At 42.9% G+C, this 18,058-nt stretch overlaps 2 protein-coding genes across 2 annotated transcripts; both read left to right on the forward strand.

The window, feature by feature from the left end:
- Positions 1-6,993: 6,993 nt before the first annotated feature.
- LOC148235581 (uncharacterized) lies at positions 6,994-8,657 on the forward strand. Its single transcript, XM_088184294.1, has 5 exons — positions 6,994-7,548; positions 7,609-7,760; positions 7,822-7,985; positions 8,050-8,312; positions 8,376-8,657. Exons 1-5 carry the CDS (start codon positions 7,206-7,208, stop codon positions 8,462-8,464), a joined length of 1,011 nt encoding a protein of 336 aa, XP_088040420.1. The 5' UTR covers positions 6,994-7,205; the 3' UTR covers positions 8,465-8,657.
- Positions 8,658-11,370: 2,713 nt separating this feature from the next.
- Positions 11,371-16,800, forward strand: LOC148235582 (uncharacterized). Its single transcript, XM_088184334.1, has 5 exons — positions 11,371-11,796; positions 15,330-15,437; positions 15,502-15,739; positions 15,809-16,016; positions 16,081-16,800. Exons 1-5 carry the CDS (start codon positions 11,460-11,462, stop codon positions 16,375-16,377), a joined length of 1,188 nt encoding a protein of 395 aa, XP_088040460.1. The 5' UTR covers positions 11,371-11,459; the 3' UTR covers positions 16,378-16,800.
- Positions 16,801-18,058: the final 1,258 nt, after the last annotated feature.

Raw genomic sequence — 18,058 nt, forward strand, 5'->3', positions numbered from 1 at the left:
ATGAAATTTATAATATTGAATATCCATTCATGTTATTATAAATCAAAAGTAAACAATTACATCAAAGAGGAGGAAATTTGCATAATTTGCCGAATGTTAACATTTTTCTAAAATTTGCATAATAGAAGGTGTTAATTTTTTTTCTAAAATATCTAAATATCTTTTTTCGGAGTCATAAATGAAAAATTATTTTTATGCATAATGATTATTTCGTAATAATGGAAACTAGTTTAATAAATATATAACTAATGCCATCAATGCCTATTGCTAAATAATCGTTAATGTGAATGTAAAAACGATATTTTTAGACAAATAAATGTCTAATTTTTAAAATGAAAATTAATAAGCAATTTTAATTATTATTGTAGCGACCTAGTGCTACACATAACAAGGAATCGGGCCGGAAAGGCGTTGCACCCCTAGCGCCGATCGCTGCTCACCGACCACGGCGTTAAGACCAAAACCATCCCTTAACGCGCTTGGGGACGCAAAAGCTCGGCCTATTCCGAACGGGACCCGAAGCTGAGAGGACGTGCCAAAGCGCTGCTTTCGGCGGACGGGCGTGGGGACGCTGTCCGAATCCGCTCCCATCGCCTCGCAGCGCCGCCGGAGCCCCCATCTGACCGGGCGAAATCCTGCCGACCGTCGAGACCTTCACAGCCAGAGCCCCCAGACATTACGAGGTAGAGTTTTGGGCCTAATTCCGCCGGAGCGCCGTCGCGAGCCCCCGAGCACCCGCTAGAGTCCTGGACACGCCGGAGAGACGCCGCGATTGCCCGATGACCACAGGAGCCCCGCCGCGCGCCCCCATAGGCGCCGGTCGGAGCCCAACGCCCGCTGGAGCGACATCACAGCGCCGTTAGATGCCCCCCGCAGCCCCACCGCGCACCCACCGGCGCCCGGAGAACCACGCACGTGGTCGCGGCCTATCATAACCTCAAAGTTGACACGCCGCGCCCCCATCGGCGCCGCATCCTGTAGGGCTGCGCCCCCCGCAGCACCGCGCCTCCACCGGAGCCGCATCCTGTAGGGCTGCGCCCCATCGGCACCGCGCCCCACCGGAGCCGCATCCTGTAGGGCTGCGCCCCCCGCAGCACCGCGCCTCCATCGGCGCCGCATCCTGTAGGGCTGCGCCCCCCGCCGCACCGCGCCTCCACCGGAGCCGCATCCTGTAGGGCTGCGCCCCCCGCAGCACCGCGCCCCATCGGCACCGCATCCTGTAAGGCTGCGCCCCCGCAGCACCGCGCCCCATCGGCACCGCATCCTGTAAGGCTGCGCCCCCCGCAGCACCGCGTCTCCACCGGAGCCGCATCCTGTAGGGCTGCGCCCCCCGCAGCACCGCGCCCCATCGGCGCCGCATCCTGTAGGGCTGCGCCCACCGCAGCACCGCGCCCACCGCAGCACCGCGCCCCAGCGGCACCGCATCCTGTAGGGCTGCGCCCCCCGCAGCGCCGCGCCCCCCGCAGTGCTACGCCAAACTATCAAAGTGAGTGTCGTGAGTGAATGTCGTGAGAGCTTAACATAGCAAACTTACCCTCTCCGACAATTGGTGACCCCGACGTGATCACGTAGCCCGTTTTTTATTCTACTGATTTTTTTTTTTTTTTTTTTTTTATTCCTGCTAAAATGGATGCCCCACCAGCCGCCCCGGTGAACCCACCACCAGCAGTTGAGGCTGTTAATGTCCCAACCATGACAGCCCCAGCATTTTGCACCCATAACCCCCGACTGTGGTTCACCATATTAGAAACGCTCTTCCAGCACCACCGAATCACAGCAGATAACGCGAAATACTGTAAAACGCTCAATTGTCTGCCCATATTCGTGTTGGAAGAGGTCCAGGACGTTATTGAGTCTGCGCCCGTTGGATATGCGTATGGTGCTCTCAAGGCGGCTATAATTTCGCGCACGGGAGCCTCGAAGGAGCAGGAGACTAGGCGCCTGTTCGAACAAGCCGAGATGGGGGACAGGAAGCCATCAGCCTTTTTGCGGGAGCTGAGAAGGCTTGCTGGACCCAGTTTTCCAGAAACGATGCTTAAAACCTTCTGGCAGATTCGCTTACCAGCGTACATACAGACGGGCATTGCTGGATCCATGGACTGCGAGCTGGATAGGATTGCTGCAACGGCGGACAGAATTGCGGAAATTTCGCAATTCCAGACTGCCGCCCTCCAGGCTCCAGCAATACCACCACCAGCACCCCAAGTAACCGCTATCCAGCAACCGTTACGGCGGACGTCAGAGGACGAAGTAGCGGAGTTGCGGAATACCGTCGAGGACCTGAGCAAGAAATTGCGCCGGATGGAGCTTACTCAACACCGGAACGACCGCCCGCAATACCGAGGCAGAGAAGGAAGCCCACGGAGCAGCTCCAGAGCAAGGCAACCAAGTTCGTCATGGAGCCGCTACCAACCGAGAAGCCAGTCCAGGGACCGACCCCATACGGACGGCGTTTGCTGGTATCATACGCAGTTTGGGGCCAAAGCCGTAAGGTGCTCGCCACCTTGTGAAAGTAGAGTAAAAAAAAACTAACGGGGCTACCGCCAACGACGGCCGGCGTGTTAAGCCCTACCAGTTGCCGTCTCATAATTACGGACAAAAGATCCAAAGTGCGGTTTTTGGTAGATACGGGTTCGGACTTGTGCGTGTTTCCACGAAAGAAAATTGCTGGAGTACTTCGTCCGGTGCCATACCAATTGTTTGCGGCTAACGGATCGACTATAAAGACTTTCGGCTGGAAGGAATTGTCACTGGACTTCGGACTTCGCCGCGAGTTTCAGTGGCAATTCATTATTGCAGACGTGCAGTCGCCGATCATCGGTGCTGACTTCCTGCGGCACTTCAATCTACTCGTGGACCTGAAGAACGCCCGCCTCGTCGACGGAGTAACCTCTTTCAGGGCCCCGGGTAGCCCGCACGTCGCAGAAGAACCACCGCACATCAAGTCGATATCGTCAGCCGATATCGACAGGGACTATCATTCTCTCCTGAAAAAGTTTCCGGAGATAACACAACCCGCCGGAAACAGAGCTCTGCGACCAGTGCAACATACCACTGTGCACCACATAAGAACCACACCAGGACCCTCGGTGTTCAGTCGCCCCCGAAGACTTGCCCCTGACAAACTCAGGGTCGCTAAGGAAGAGTTTAGGACCCTCTTGAGCGATGGTACCATCCGCCCATCAGACAGTTCATGGTCATCGCCACTGCATATCGTCCCGAAGAAGACGCCGGGAGAGTGGCGACCTTGCGGTGACTATAGAGCCCTCAACGCGCGAACCATCCCAGACCGCTATCCGGTGCCACACATAGAAGATTTTTCGCACGCGCTGGCGAATCGAAAGGTATTCAGCACCATCGACCTGGTACGGGCGTATCATCAAATCCCGGTCGCCCCGGATGACATAAAAAAGACCGCAATATCGACACCGTTTGGCCTCTACGAGTTTCCTTTTATGTCATTCGGCCTGAGAAACGCGGCACAAACATTCCAACGGTTCATTGACGCAGCACTGCGAGGACTCGAATTCTGCTTCGTCTACATAGACGATATCATAGTAGCCTCCGAAGATCACGCCCAGCACAAAGATCACCTCCGACAACTTTTTGCGCGCCTCAAAGAATATGGAGTGTTGGTCAACGCAGCGAAAAGCATTTTCGGAAAAACGGAGGTCGACTTTCTCGGCTACCGCGTCAATGAAAACGGGACCAGCCCTCTCCCGGAAAAGGTCGACGCTATCGCCAACTTCCCGCGCCCAGACACCGTCAAGAAAATGCGGCGTTTTCTAGGGATGATAAACTTTTATCGAAGATTCATCCCTGGAGCGTCCGCAGCTCAGCGGTTACTGACGGACCAGCTTAGAGGCACCACAGCGAACAAGGACCCAATCACATGGAACGGCGACTTAGAGGAAGCATTTGCGGCATGCAAGCAAGGGTTAATGAATGCCGCCCTTCTCGCGCATCCTGATCCAAGTCAAGACCTAGCAATATTTGCGGACGCTTCGGAACACGCTATCGGCGCAAGTCTTCAGCAGCGATCTTCAGACGGATGGCTGCCAATAGCGTTTTATTCCAAGAAATTGGCACCGGCACAGGTCAAATACAGCGCTTACGACCGGGAGCTCCTTGCCATCTACCAAGCAGTCAGACATTTTAGACACATGGTGGAAGGCCGGGAGTTCATTATTTTTACCGACCACAAGCCTCTGACATTTGTATTTCAGCAGAAGCCGGAGAAGGCTTCCCCGCGCCAGTTCCGCCATACGGACTTTGTCGCCCAATTTACGACCGATATTCGGCACGTTTCCGGCAGCGACAACGTAGTGGCGGACGCCCTATCGCGAGTAGAGATCGTCAGCAGCCAACAAATAGACTACCAGGAGTTAGAGCGTCAGCAAACAGCCGACCCACAGACTCCTTGGACAGCCTTGAGTCCCATCAGCCTACCCGAGTCCAGCACCACCATTTGGTGCGACACATCTCTAGGAAAAGAGCGTCCATATTTGCCACAACAGTTCCGGAAGCAAGCTTTTGACATTTGCCACTCACCTTCACACCCAGGTGGCCGACCAACGATGAAGCTCGTCGCCGACAGGTTTTTCTGGCCCCGGCTTCGTTCTGACTGCAAGCGATGGGCCCGCGAGTGCTTAGAGTGTCAAAGATCAAAGGTGTCCAGGCATGTGTCTTCACCGATCGGAAGTTTTCGACCCCCGGAAGGCCGATTTGAGCACATTCATATCGACATCGTCGGCCCTCTCCCGGTATCAGAAGGGAAGAAATATATTTTGACATGCATCGATCGATTCACCCGCTGGCCGGAAGCTTACGCGATAGAAGACATCACGGCCGAGACTGTGGCTAGGAAACTTTACAGCGGGTGGATCACAAGATTTGGCACCCCACTTAGGATTACGACGGACCAAGGCCGGCAGTTCGAGAGCGCCCTATTCAAGGAGTTGAATCATGCATTCGGCTCATCACACAAACGAACAACAGCCTATCACCCGCAGGCAAACGGGATGATAGAGAGGCTCCACCGCCAGTTGAAGGCCGCTCTCAGGTGCCATCAAGACGAACGTTGGACAGAGGCGTTACCGACGGTGCTAATGGGCATCAGAGCTGCTTGGCGAGAAGATGCGCAAGCTACACCTGCAGAACTGGTGTATGGACAAAACCTGCGTCTTCCTGGTGAATTTCTGGCACCGCGACAAGCCGCACCAAGTACGATTACGCCAGATTTTGCAGACCGACTTCGAGGGCGTATGCAGCAACTGTCGCCCGCCCAGCCGAGATCACACGGAGTGCGTCCAACGTTCATCTTCAAAGATTTACCGACGACGACGCACGTGTTCGTAAGACGTGACGCAGCACGGGGACCTCTCAGTTCCCCCTACGACGGCCCGTATGAGGTCATTCAACGGCGACCCAAATGGATGGTTGTAAACGTGCGAGGAAGCCACACGACAATCTCCATCGACCGTTTAAAACCGGCGTATATACAAACGCCAGACCACACCCATACAAAACCAGACGCCCAAGCGTCCACGCCAAACAGCGCCAACTGGCAGCCAGCTATACTCGCGCCAGCGAGCTCTCCGTCAGAAATAGCACAAACTCCTACAGACCTCACGCAGACAAGAGGCGGGAGACGTGTTCGTTTTCCGGCTCGGTTTCTGGATTAATCGTGGATTCCAGGAGGAAACCACTAGGGGGGGAGTGGTGTAGCGACCTAGTGCTACACATAACAAGGAATCGGGCCGGAAAGGCGTTGCACCCCTAGCGCCGATCGCTGCTCACCGACCACGGCGTTAAGACCAAAACCATCCCTTAACGCGCTTGGGGACGCAAAAGCTCGGCCTATTCCGAACGGGACCCGAAGCTGAGAGGACGTGCCAAAGCGCTGCTTTCGGCGGACGGGCGTGGGGACGCTGTCCGAATCCGCTCCCATCGCCTCGCAGCGCCGCCGGAGCCCCCATCTGACCGGGCGAAATCCTGCCGACCGTCGAGACCTTCACAGCCAGAGCCCCCAGACATTACGAGGTAGAGTTTTGGGCCTAATTCCGCCGGAGCGCCGTCGCGAGCCCCCGAGCACCCGCTAGAGTCCTGGACACGCCGGAGAGACGCCGCGATTGCCCGATGACCACAGGAGCCCCGCCGCGCGCCCCCATAGGCGCCGGTCGGAGCCCAACGCCCGCTGGAGCGACATCACAGCGCCGTTAGATGCCCCCCGCAGCCCCACCGCGCACCCACCGGCGCCCGGAGAACCACGCACGTGGTCGCGGCCTATCATAACCTCAAAGTTGACACGCCGCGCCCCCATCGGCGCCGCATCCTGTAGGGCTGCGCCCCCCGCAGCACCGCGCCTCCACCGGAGCCGCATCCTGTAGGGCTGCGCCCCATCGGCACCGCGCCCCACCGGAGCCGCATCCTGTAGGGCTGCGCCCCCCGCAGCACCGCGCCTCCATCGGCGCCGCATCCTGTAGGGCTGCGCCCCCCGCCGCACCGCGCCTCCACCGGAGCCGCATCCTGTAGGGCTGCGCCCCCCGCAGCACCGCGCCCCATCGGCACCGCATCCTGTAAGGCTGCGCCCCCGCAGCACCGCGCCCCATCGGCACCGCATCCTGTAAGGCTGCGCCCCCCGCAGCACCGCGTCTCCACCGGAGCCGCATCCTGTAGGGCTGCGCCCCCCGCAGCACCGCGCCCCATCGGCGCCGCATCCTGTAGGGCTGCGCCCACCGCAGCACCGCGCCCACCGCAGCACCGCGCCCCAGCGGCACCGCATCCTGTAGGGCTGCGCCCCCCGCAGCGCCGCGCCCCCCGCAGTGCTACGCCAAACTATCAAAGTGAGTGTCGTGAGTGAATGTCGTGAGAGCTTAACATAGCAAACTTACCCTCTCCGACATTATTATTTAAAATAAATTGTTATATATTTATTTAATTTGTTTTCACCATAATGCATTTTTAATGGACGTTAAATATATTTTTAAGACCAAAATCACAAAAATATATCCTTTGCTTAAACGTCACTTTGACAATTAAGAAAAACATCACTATTATTGATCAAACAATTTATTTAATCAAACATGTAATTATCACATAAATATATGATAAAACATATACAATGGCGTTGTAAAAGTTGTTTTAATCTATAATATTTACATATTAAATACTTGAAAGATACTTCACATTAAGTGAATGTAAATATGCGAAATCGTTCGAGAGAATTGCGCAATTATATTATGTGCTTGCAAAAAATAACTAACCACGCTCAATCTATTGGTTTACCACAAAATGACATCCAGAAATTTTTCGAAAACAGTCTCATTTCTGCTGATCGAACAAGGCAACTAAAAAAGCAAAAGTGTAGATTGAAAACTATTTTAATAATAATAACAACGATAGCGGTATTATTTTTAATAAATTGGGTTTGGAATGATGCACCGTCAAATTATTTATTTTGCAAAATACAAGAATTTATATATCCGGGACTAAAATTATTGAGATTGGTTTCGATACCCATCATATCGGCATTTCCATCTCTCACTGGTAGGTTTTTGAAATAGTTAATCTCATTATTTTAACTCGCTGCGTTTTTATCATGTTCAGAACTGTATGATGAAACTTGTCTAGTTCAGAATCCATATTTTCAAGTATCAGATATGGATTGCTTTCCTTGCGCTTCTGTACATCAAATAAATGAGCTTTGTGAGTCTGACGTTATATCTGAACCACAAATAAATCCACCGTTTATTTATAATGTAGGTATAAAGCTTGTATTTCGAATATAAAATATTTTATTGATATAAGTTTATTTATCAGGCACACCAGAAACTTGTAAATATTACTGATATACATAAAATATATATAGAAAATAAAAAAACTTTCGATAATGATGCTTCCAAGATCAACGTTGATGGAATGAATGTAGTAAAAGTTTCGACATTTTTTCAACACTATTCGTCTAGTTCCAATTATTATAGATGGTAAATTGCTTTTTTTTTTATAAATTTATATATTTATTACTATTATATTAATATTAAATTTCAGGCGAATCAACAGAATGCTTCCGGCATTATTGGTTCGAACTTTGTTTCCGAGACCTAATATAATCCCTCGTTTAGGACAAAGCACGGAAAGATTTATATTAATAGATGAACCAAATTCTAAATCTTATTCATTACCAGAACCGGAATGTAATTATGTGTTTGTAATACAAAGCACTGGAGAAAGAATGATAGAAATGAAGCCTTCGAAAGAATGTAATAATAAATGTGATAAAATGAATGTCTTACTACCAGAATCATACATGCGTTAGTATACAAATAAATCTTTTTAACCTTTTTTCATACATTTTAATTATATTAATCTTTCAGTTTGGTATAATTGGTGGTATTGGAGACCTGAAAGTCATTCAACAACATTTAATTCTACGTCAATTTCATATGTTGGATCATATTGTTAATTATACTTTGTGTTAAATAATATATTTATGTAAAAAATAGCACATATTCATATTTTGTTATAAAATCATATTGTTTTAAAAAGGTTTTATTTTAAATATTTATACATAGGTATATGGAAAGCCTTCTATTTTGTATAAAATTGTATTTATTTACTAATGTTATTATAACCAAATATAATATAATATTTCAAAATACAACGCTGGTTTTATATTACTTAAAAAGAACTTCATTAGTCAAATTTAACCGAAAATTCTAAATATTATTTAGGTAATTTTATCTATTTATATGTATTTATATCCATCTCCAGCCTAAATCTTTCAGATTAGCCAAGGAGTTAAGAAAGAGGAGGATCATTGATCTCCATTTTTACGATTGTATATAAGCCAGAACGCTGTTGTAAAAAAATACTTATGCATGAAATTTGCATTTCAAGTAACCATTAGATTACTATTTCGCTTACGACTTGCATTACAGGTACCTTCAAAGTTCAAGTAAATACACAAAGTCTATAACAAAGAGAATAACGCTTTTTAATCAAATTTAAATAAACCAGAAAACATCGCTTAGATCAGGGGTTCCCAACCTTTTTGTATCCTAGAGCGCATTTTACAATATCGGTAGGGCGGCGGGCACCACCTGACTCGTCAAAGATTCCTTTTTTGCCACTTACAAGAGCTATAATCGGAAAAAAGTCGGCGATCTCGGCCGATTTCAGTTGTAGCTTCGGTTCGGACAACTTCAAGAGACTGTAGTAGAGGCTTAACAAATAATTAAAAATAATTTAAATTTTTAATTAGTGTTTGTGAAAAAATTTTTTTGCGGTCGAATAGTGGCGGGCGCACACAAATCGGTCCGCGGGCGCCATGGCGCCCGCGGGCACGGGGTTGGGAACCCTTGGCTTAGATGGATTTAGAGTTGCCACTTGAAATTTTTTGTAATATTCCAATAAGATGTCTGTTCTTTATTAAGGTGTCGCATTTTAATTACAATAATAATATTAAAATTGAATACTAAAAGTACTCATATTACAAATAAAACTTAGTGGAAAAGTTTTTGCCGGCCAGTTGCCTTCGTTTATTAGCTTTGTTCTAATTTATTTGATTCATGGCCAACAGCCAAGGTAAACCTTCTTATGCGCTGGTGTTATCATCTGACTATTCATGGAGCTGTGATCCCGTATGAGTATTTTTGTGAACCTTAGGGGGACAGTTCTGTAAATAAACGTGTTTAATGGTATACGTTGAGTTTCACTGGTCCTTCGAAACCCTGTTATGATGACCTTCATAAGAGGGTCAAGTTCGAAGGTGAAAAGAGACAACGCCGACTTCTCAATGCTTCCAAAACAACCGACGTCCGGACGGCGGCTGCTGTCACGTACAGCCGGCATATTTGCGTGCGATCGAAAAAGGTGGCAAATAATCGCAAAAATTTAAATTGTCATATTATTAGAATTACGCTACTGATAATTATAAAAGTTTCTGTGAGCATTCACTAATACAATATCAATGAAAACTTTTCGGTCGTAAATATTAAATTTACGCAAAATCTTTGTCGGCTTTTGCAAAATGATATAAGGCATATAAATGATACTTGAGAATACGAACACCACATGGGTGATCTTCCTAGAATTTGTCGCCATCGATTCTAAATAAGAATTCGTTATGGTGTGACATTTATATAAAAGATATTCGAAAAGATTTTTTTTAACAAAATCAAGTACAACTAATTATTTCTTAATTATTTAATTTAATATGAAAAAATATATAATAACGATATCTGTTAGAAGAATATAGTATCAAAAATATAATTAATCCAATTTGGTGCCCTCAAATATTAAAAAATGTATGTATATTTATTTTTGAATTTTAATTTTGTATTTATGTATTGAAATATATACATAAATTTAAAATAAATGCTTCTCTTATAAAAAAAACAAATTTTGCCCTATAAATTCCCCGTTTTTTCACAAAGTACACGGTTATTTCCCCGTTTTCTTTCGTCCCTTAGGCCGGTTTCACACGTGCCGGGTGGATTTGCCCGGCACCGGGCCGGCGCCGTGTAGTGGGGGATGGTGTTGTATGGGCTAGTACCTATCATTTCAGACGTGCCGGACAAATCTACCCGGCGCCGGCCCGACGCTGCCCATACAATACCACCCCCACTACACGGCGCCGGGCAAATCCATCCGGCACGTGTGAAACCGGCCTTACAAATACGTCGCTCGCGTCGCGTCACGTGTCTCTGTCGCCCGCTCGTGTCGCTTGTTGCGGTCGCGCGTCGCTGTCGCTTGCCGCGTCGCGCGTCCACAAACTAAGTGACGCAGCAGGCTTACAATTGATAAGTAGACATTTAAAGGTTATTATTTATTAATAACATTATTGTGGTGATACTGTTGGCGCCATCTCTTGCCCTTCGTACGCTCGCCCGGTATGGAATAACAGCGGTAATTAAAGTTGTTCGAAATAAAGTAAATAAGTTTTAAAAACTTGGCAGTGGATTTTTATTAGCAGTTTGATAGACGGGCGGTGACGGCTGGCAATTAAACACAGATTTTGCCGTTGTAGTATTATTTATTTATTCGTACGTTAAATTTCAAACTTTTGTTGAATTCCGACAAATATAGTGCTGCCTTCCGCCGTCATCACGTCAGTGATACAAGTTTTGGCCATAAGGAATGAATAAATAAATAGGCCCCCACCATTCCATTCTGTTATTATTTATTATTATTAGTTTTATTTTTATGACAAAAACATTTATTATGATGACAAATTGCAAAAAAGTGTTTTGTTGGACGATTATGTTTTTATTAAATTTTACTTTCTAACAATTGGTTATTATTATTAAATTGACGAAAAGCTATAAATTTGGTGCATGGCCGTGCGGTCCAAATAACGGTTTCAATATTACCAACAGATTTGACAGTTGACAGTATAGGCGCCGTGTTGTCGCTCCGTTGACGTTTAACGTTTGACCGGCGAGCTTCTTCGCTTCGAAATGGAGGCAGGCCAGCAGGTGGCGCTGACCTACTTGACGGCGCAGAATATTCTCGTATATCTCGACTGGAGAGCCCTGGAGCGATGTAAAAAAGTGTGCACCTTATGGTTGGATATCGTCAACACGATTCAAAAGAACCTACACCCGGCGGAAATGGTGTGCGTGTACAAGCGACACAAAAGGGGCAGGCACAACGTGATATTCTACAATAACAGACAGTGGCAGAGGAGACCGCTGCTCGCCGCTGTGTTCGTCAAGAACGAGTTTTCCTTCAGCTCGTTCTACTGCAAAGATCTGCCGAAGCAAAGATGCGAAGGGGCCTGCAGGACGCATCCGAGTGAGTGTTATTAACTTACTTATTTCAATTTTTAATATTTTGACAATGTTTAATTCAGTTTTCTTGGCGTTCATCTATTTCGAGTGGTTTTTGTAATTATTTAACTGTTTTCATATTCACTAATATAAATAATCGATGTAAAAAGCCTTTTATAGTATTGATGCTAGCAGCTTTACCTAATGGTGCATTCACCATCGTCGTTTGTATGAAAGATCTTGATTTTTTTCGAACATCTCTTAATTTATAAATTTGCTTTCTATCGTGGAATTGTTGAGGGATTGATTCCTAAAGTACTTTCTTTAAATTATCATTTCACTCGATCAATATGGGAATTAAGTAAAAATACATTTGTACTAATTTTAATATTTACTAAATACTGCTAGTATAATATATATGTTTAATAAATAATGCATACGTGTATAATGTTATAAACACCTTAAGCGAATATGCCTTTTTTTGGCTTCTAAAAATTAATCTCTCTCTTTGTCTTTGCGCTCCCATAAGTGAGAAAGTAACGATCCTTTAATATATTCTTCGATAGAACAAAAAAATCTTCTGATCATGGGAATCAAGGAAGATGTTTATTGCAAACTCAGAAAATTGTAAAATATCATATTAACAAAGGCACATTATTTCACACAATGTTGCTTTATTGCCACTGACTAATCGCGGTGTCATGAATTTCTATACAATCGAATACCTAGAATTTAATAAGTATCGCTCATCATTATCGAATGTCTACTCAAATTAGCTCCAATAATGGAAACAATTAAGCAAATTGTGAAAAAAAATGGGACGGAAAATTTGCTGCACAAGCAAAAATTATTGCGGAACAGTAAATATTAATTTCTGAACTCAAAGGTTTGCTTAAAATCCAAGCTGCGCCCAACCACATCAGCCCACAAAGACTAACAAAAAGTTGATTGCAAAATAATAAAAAATACGCTTTGTTGTCTCGTCGACTCACCGACGATGCGCTTCAGCACCATTCGATGCTGTAGAGAAGATCCCATCGCCCCTGCTTCATGTCTCGCCAAATGCCTGAACCGAGGCTAAGAAGAGAAAGAATACACAATCGCACACTCAGCTTCTTCGCGGGTCCGATAAAAAGGACGAACAACTTAGACCGGCAATTAAAATGAGTCATGTACATGCTCTCTATTTGCACTCTGAGACGACTGAGGCTGCAGTTGTTACATATTTAAAAACAAAAGGCACAACTTATGCGTCTTTCAAGATTGCAGTGCATGATGTAAAATTTAAAGAGATTCTCCACCCAGAGTTATGGCCATCTTGATGTGCATTTAAAGAGTGTAGGTTTCGGCGAGACATTAAACCTTCCTAAGAAGGGTGTGATGGATCCCCTTTTGGTATGTTATCAAAACGTAAGGGGTCTGAACTCCAAGACTGTCGACTTCCAGTTCACTATCTGTGTCCAAGAACATATTGCAATCGCTCTTACGGAAACATGGCTGACTGATTCTGTGCTGAACACTGAACTCTTCGAAGATCAGAAGAGATCAATGCAGCAGAGGCGTGCTTTTAGCTGTCTTCACAAACTCGATACACGATGCGCGAAGGCTTGATTATCTCTATGCTGACGGAGAACATCTCTGGATCCTTGTCGAGACGAAACGAGATTCAATCGTTATATGCATGTTGTATTTTCCGCCGAATCAACTAAAAGACGTCACTGCTGCGATTTTTCATATGAGTGAATATATTGTGTGGAAAAATTCTATTATTTTAGAAGATTTTAATTTATCTATAAATGATAGCGCAGATAATTATCACCCGGCAGTAATGATATAGTTAAATGTTAATAAAAGTAACATAATTACAAATGAGGAGGAACAAGTGAGCGTACAGAATGTATGTGGATGGTTGTTTGGGGGAATTGTGTAGATTTTAATTTATTGAATAATTTATTTTAAGTATGGAGTTTGAATGGACGAATGTTAAATTTTCCTGAATGGCCTTCTATGAGGTGCTCTATTGTGCGTTCGATCAGCACTTTATTTGAAAGCGCCCTCGAATGCTTGATGTAACATCCTAGGTGGTTTTCTCCCGAGATCATTTCATTGCTAAATAGAAACCACGCCTTCCATAAGTTATGGAAAAGATTTGGACATCCATCTGCTCTCGAAGAATTTCGGTCATTAAGAGCTCGCGTTTGATGATTTCCTGTCATCGCAATTATTACAAAAGTTGCCAAAAACAAATAATTAATGATCCCAAAGCGTTCTGGAAATTCAGTAACACTATATGCACTGCTCAATCAACACCGAAGGTGATGAACTTTGACGATAAAATATTGTATGGTTCACAAAATATTGCTGACGGTGTTATGCAATATATTCATCCTGTTTTTGAGGAATCTTTTACGCCTTCTGCTCAATCGCTCTCTTCTTCTTGTTCTTGGTCTTCAGTACTGACCATCAAAGCGCTCAGATCTTAAATACGACTAATAAATTGAAGACGAGGCGTTTTTATAGGTCTGATTTGAGTCCTGATTTTATTTTGAAGGGTTGCGAAGTATGTCTGGCTGCTCCTTTAAAACGTATTTTTGATCTAATTCTCAAGACGTCGTCATTTCCTGATCTTTGAAAATGCACAAAAGTCACGTTGATTCATAAAAAGGGTGACAAATTGTGCATTAAGAACTATAGACCAGTCGCAGCGTTACCAGCTCTTACTAAATTGTTCGAAATAATTATCCATAAATAAGTCTTTAATCACTTTCCGCAAATTTTGTTGGACCATCAGCGTGGTTTTTGTCCCATCCGTTCCATTTTTACTAACCTTCTGTCTTCACCAAAACGGTGACATAATCTCTCGATGCGGAAATTCAAGAGACATTGTATATACAGGTTTTGAGAAGACCTTCGACAAGGTTTGTCGTGGATTATTATTAAAAAAAATTGTCGGACCTCAGTTGCTCCGGGTGATTTAACTCAGTTATTCTCGAGATATTTAAGCTATCGTAGACAGTTTGATTCGCTGAGTTTTCGCAGAAAGCTGTATGTCGCTAAGAATTTCTTCGAACTAGTAAAGGGTGCTGTCGACAATCCAGCTATTCTCTAGGTATTCCAGTTTTGGGTTCCAGAACATCTTCGAGAATGTCTCAAAAACTCAATTATTAAATTAATGTAATGGAAGTTCAAAAACTATAATTGGTTTTAGAACTGTGAAATTAGATTTTATTTAGTATGAATATAATTCTACTAACTAGGCCAATTAATTTATAATTCTACTGGTCAATATCAGTGAAACTATTTATTTACTGCACAGATGGTAAAAATAACACTGATGATAAAAAAATCTTATTTTCAATTTAAAATGACCAATAAATTTATATAAAATATGTTAGCGATCATTTGTAGGCTATAAATTGTTTATGCGATCAATATAATTGCTAGCGATTAATTGCTGACGGTGAATTGCAGGCGATAAATTGTGCTTGCATCTGATCAGTATTAATACAACTTGGTTTGGCAAGCCTACAATACATCAACATGTTTTAATTTTTACAGTTTTGGACTATATACATTGGGCTCATTGCGGAGAAAGCTTGAATGTCATCGGAGCCGAAGCCAACCATCTATTTTTTATGATGCCTAACCATAATCCTCTTCAATTTGGTAAGTTTTACACGATATTTTACAAAAAATTTAATTGTACAATCATTCCATTTCTTGTTTTTAGAACATTCAAAAGTCGCTTTATTTTGCTTGCCCGGAGTAGACAACGCTTTTAGTCACATAATAACCGTAGAAGATGAGCGATTGGACCAATGGAGAAATGATGACAAAATAATACACGAATTGTTGTCTATTTCGTTGAACGAAAACATCAAGTGTATAATGGTATATTTTACTCCCGGTCAGCTTTCCGCGGTACAAGAGAAGTATGTTGTCAAAACTCTAACGGAACTTCAGAAGAGGTACAATAGACAAACGTATAAATAAAGGTTATTGGAGTTTATATTTTTATGTGCATAATTATTTTTTAGACAACCGGATATTTCGTATGCGCTCGGCGGCGGCCTAGTAACATCCGCATACTCTGGTTGTCCCCATAATCTAAAGGAGTTTGGTGAACGACTAAAAATGGTGGTTATAACTACATCAAAGAAACATGAAGCCGAATTTGATGCGTATTCATGCACGCTCACCAATAACGATGAGATTGAAATGGACGTTAAGAGTAATCTATTGAAGGTATTCATTTTTAAAATCGTTTTTATATCATAACGCATTTTATATAACATGCACACTATTTCAGATGTCGAACAGAATTCCCAGACGCAAATTTAGTCTGGCCTTGAAATTCAGCTGCTTTGAAAGAAAACATTCCAACACTCTAGAGATACGTACGTTTAAAGACTATTTTCCTACAACACCTCTGCTCGGATGCGACGCAATGGGCGAAATAGGTTTGGAGCATTTGCCGAGCGCCGAATGCGAACCGCCTACAAAGCAGTTAAAATTGGATAAAATAAAGCGTTACTTTGAAAACGCCTTACTTTCGTTTTCAACGATTTTTATCTACTTTACATGGGGCGAATTGCTCGAAAGTTAAATGGCCATGAGATTTTTAGACTGCTGGTTGTAAATATTATATATAAGATCTGAAGTTTTGTTGCTCAGTTAAAATTAGTGTAAGCAGTCGTAATTCTGATTTCAATTAAGGCCTCGTCGTTTACGATGGATTTTCAATATTATAAATATGACTTATTTGTTTCAAACCCATCCTTGAATTAAAGTTGGGATATCTGTTATATGTAATACGTAATTTCTATTATGTAATTAAAATTTGAGAAATTAATGAATATTGATTATTTTTATTCAAAACTGTGATTGTATTATAAAAATAAGTTCAGTTCTTATTGTCAAAAAAGGAAAATCCTTTCAATTTCGTGTGTTAAGTGTGTGATTGCATGTTCGTTTCAATGAAAATGTAAACATTTATAAAAATAATCATTTTTCAATAAAAAAATAATAATATTTTAATTTCTATTATTTCGCGCAATACCATGTTAAAACAGATAAATAATAAAATATGGGAAAAAGTTTTGACTTGTTTCGGTATGATTGTTCAGATTATTTTATCAACAATTCTGTGAATCATGTAAAATTAAAATTGAAACCTAATTAATTTGCATCTAAAAAGTTTTTTATTTATACTATTAAAAAAAGGTAACAAATTAAATGGTAAAAATTTAAATCAACCTTGGGTCAGTATAAAAATAAGATCTCAGTCAGAGTTTTAATAACAGCTTGGACATAATTATATTATTCAGGATCAGAACAAATATCAAATGGTTAGAATTAAAATAAAAATATAGGACGAGCATGTGAATTAAAAAAATATTATAACATTTATAAATGGGCAATAAATTATATATTTTAGAAATATCTTATAAAATATCTCACTCGTACCAAAACTTTGAGTACCCCATGAATCTATTTAATTGTATGTGCGACGAACGAAGCGGGAATAACGACAGAGCGGCGGCGGAGAGTAGGCTTGGCTTGTTGTATTGACATCTGACAATGTTGCAAGCCCAACCAAACAAGTTGGGCCTAAAACATATTGATAATGACCCTGTATTGTTATTCTGACCATCTTTCAAACTAAAACTGGCTTGGGGTTAAAGTACAGATCATATAATATAAATACTGAACAATAAACTGCAATAAATACTGACTGAAAAAAATGATTCTGACCATCTGCTTCTTCTCATCTAAACACAGAAAGGCCTATTAATTATTTATAATAATATAATACTAACTCTATTTTTTTATATATTACCCAGTATTACAGGCTTTTCAAGATCTGTATCAAGGATTCGTATCTTAAAAATATATTTTTTGTTGAGATGCTTTTTTAATCACATAGATAGACATCTGTCAGCGATTCGTCATTTTTTTATGCAATTATTGTTTAATTATTTTTTACATTAGATGCAAATATTATATCATACTGCATGTGTACTATAACTATATTAAATTATATCGATAATTATTAATTAAACATAGTCAAGAATGGTCTAACAATACGGATGCATGGTAAACGAGTATTCAGCGACAACAGACGACGGATATATTTAAAAAATATTTAGAATGAGAAGAAACGAAAGCACGACACAATCCCTGCCGATTTTACTAATTCACGGTATAGTCGGAAGCGCTGAAGATTATTTAAGAATGGGACCAGATAGGAGTTTAGGTAAGGATCGTAACTATTTTAAGTCTGTTTC

Source organism: Plectrocnemia conspersa, unplaced genomic scaffold (genome assembly GCF_051122295.1).
Source record: "Plectrocnemia conspersa isolate PC_06_02 unplaced genomic scaffold, ASM5112229v1 ptg000004l, whole genome shotgun sequence".
Taxonomy (NCBI): Eukaryota; Metazoa; Arthropoda; class Insecta; order Trichoptera; family Polycentropodidae; genus Plectrocnemia; species Plectrocnemia conspersa.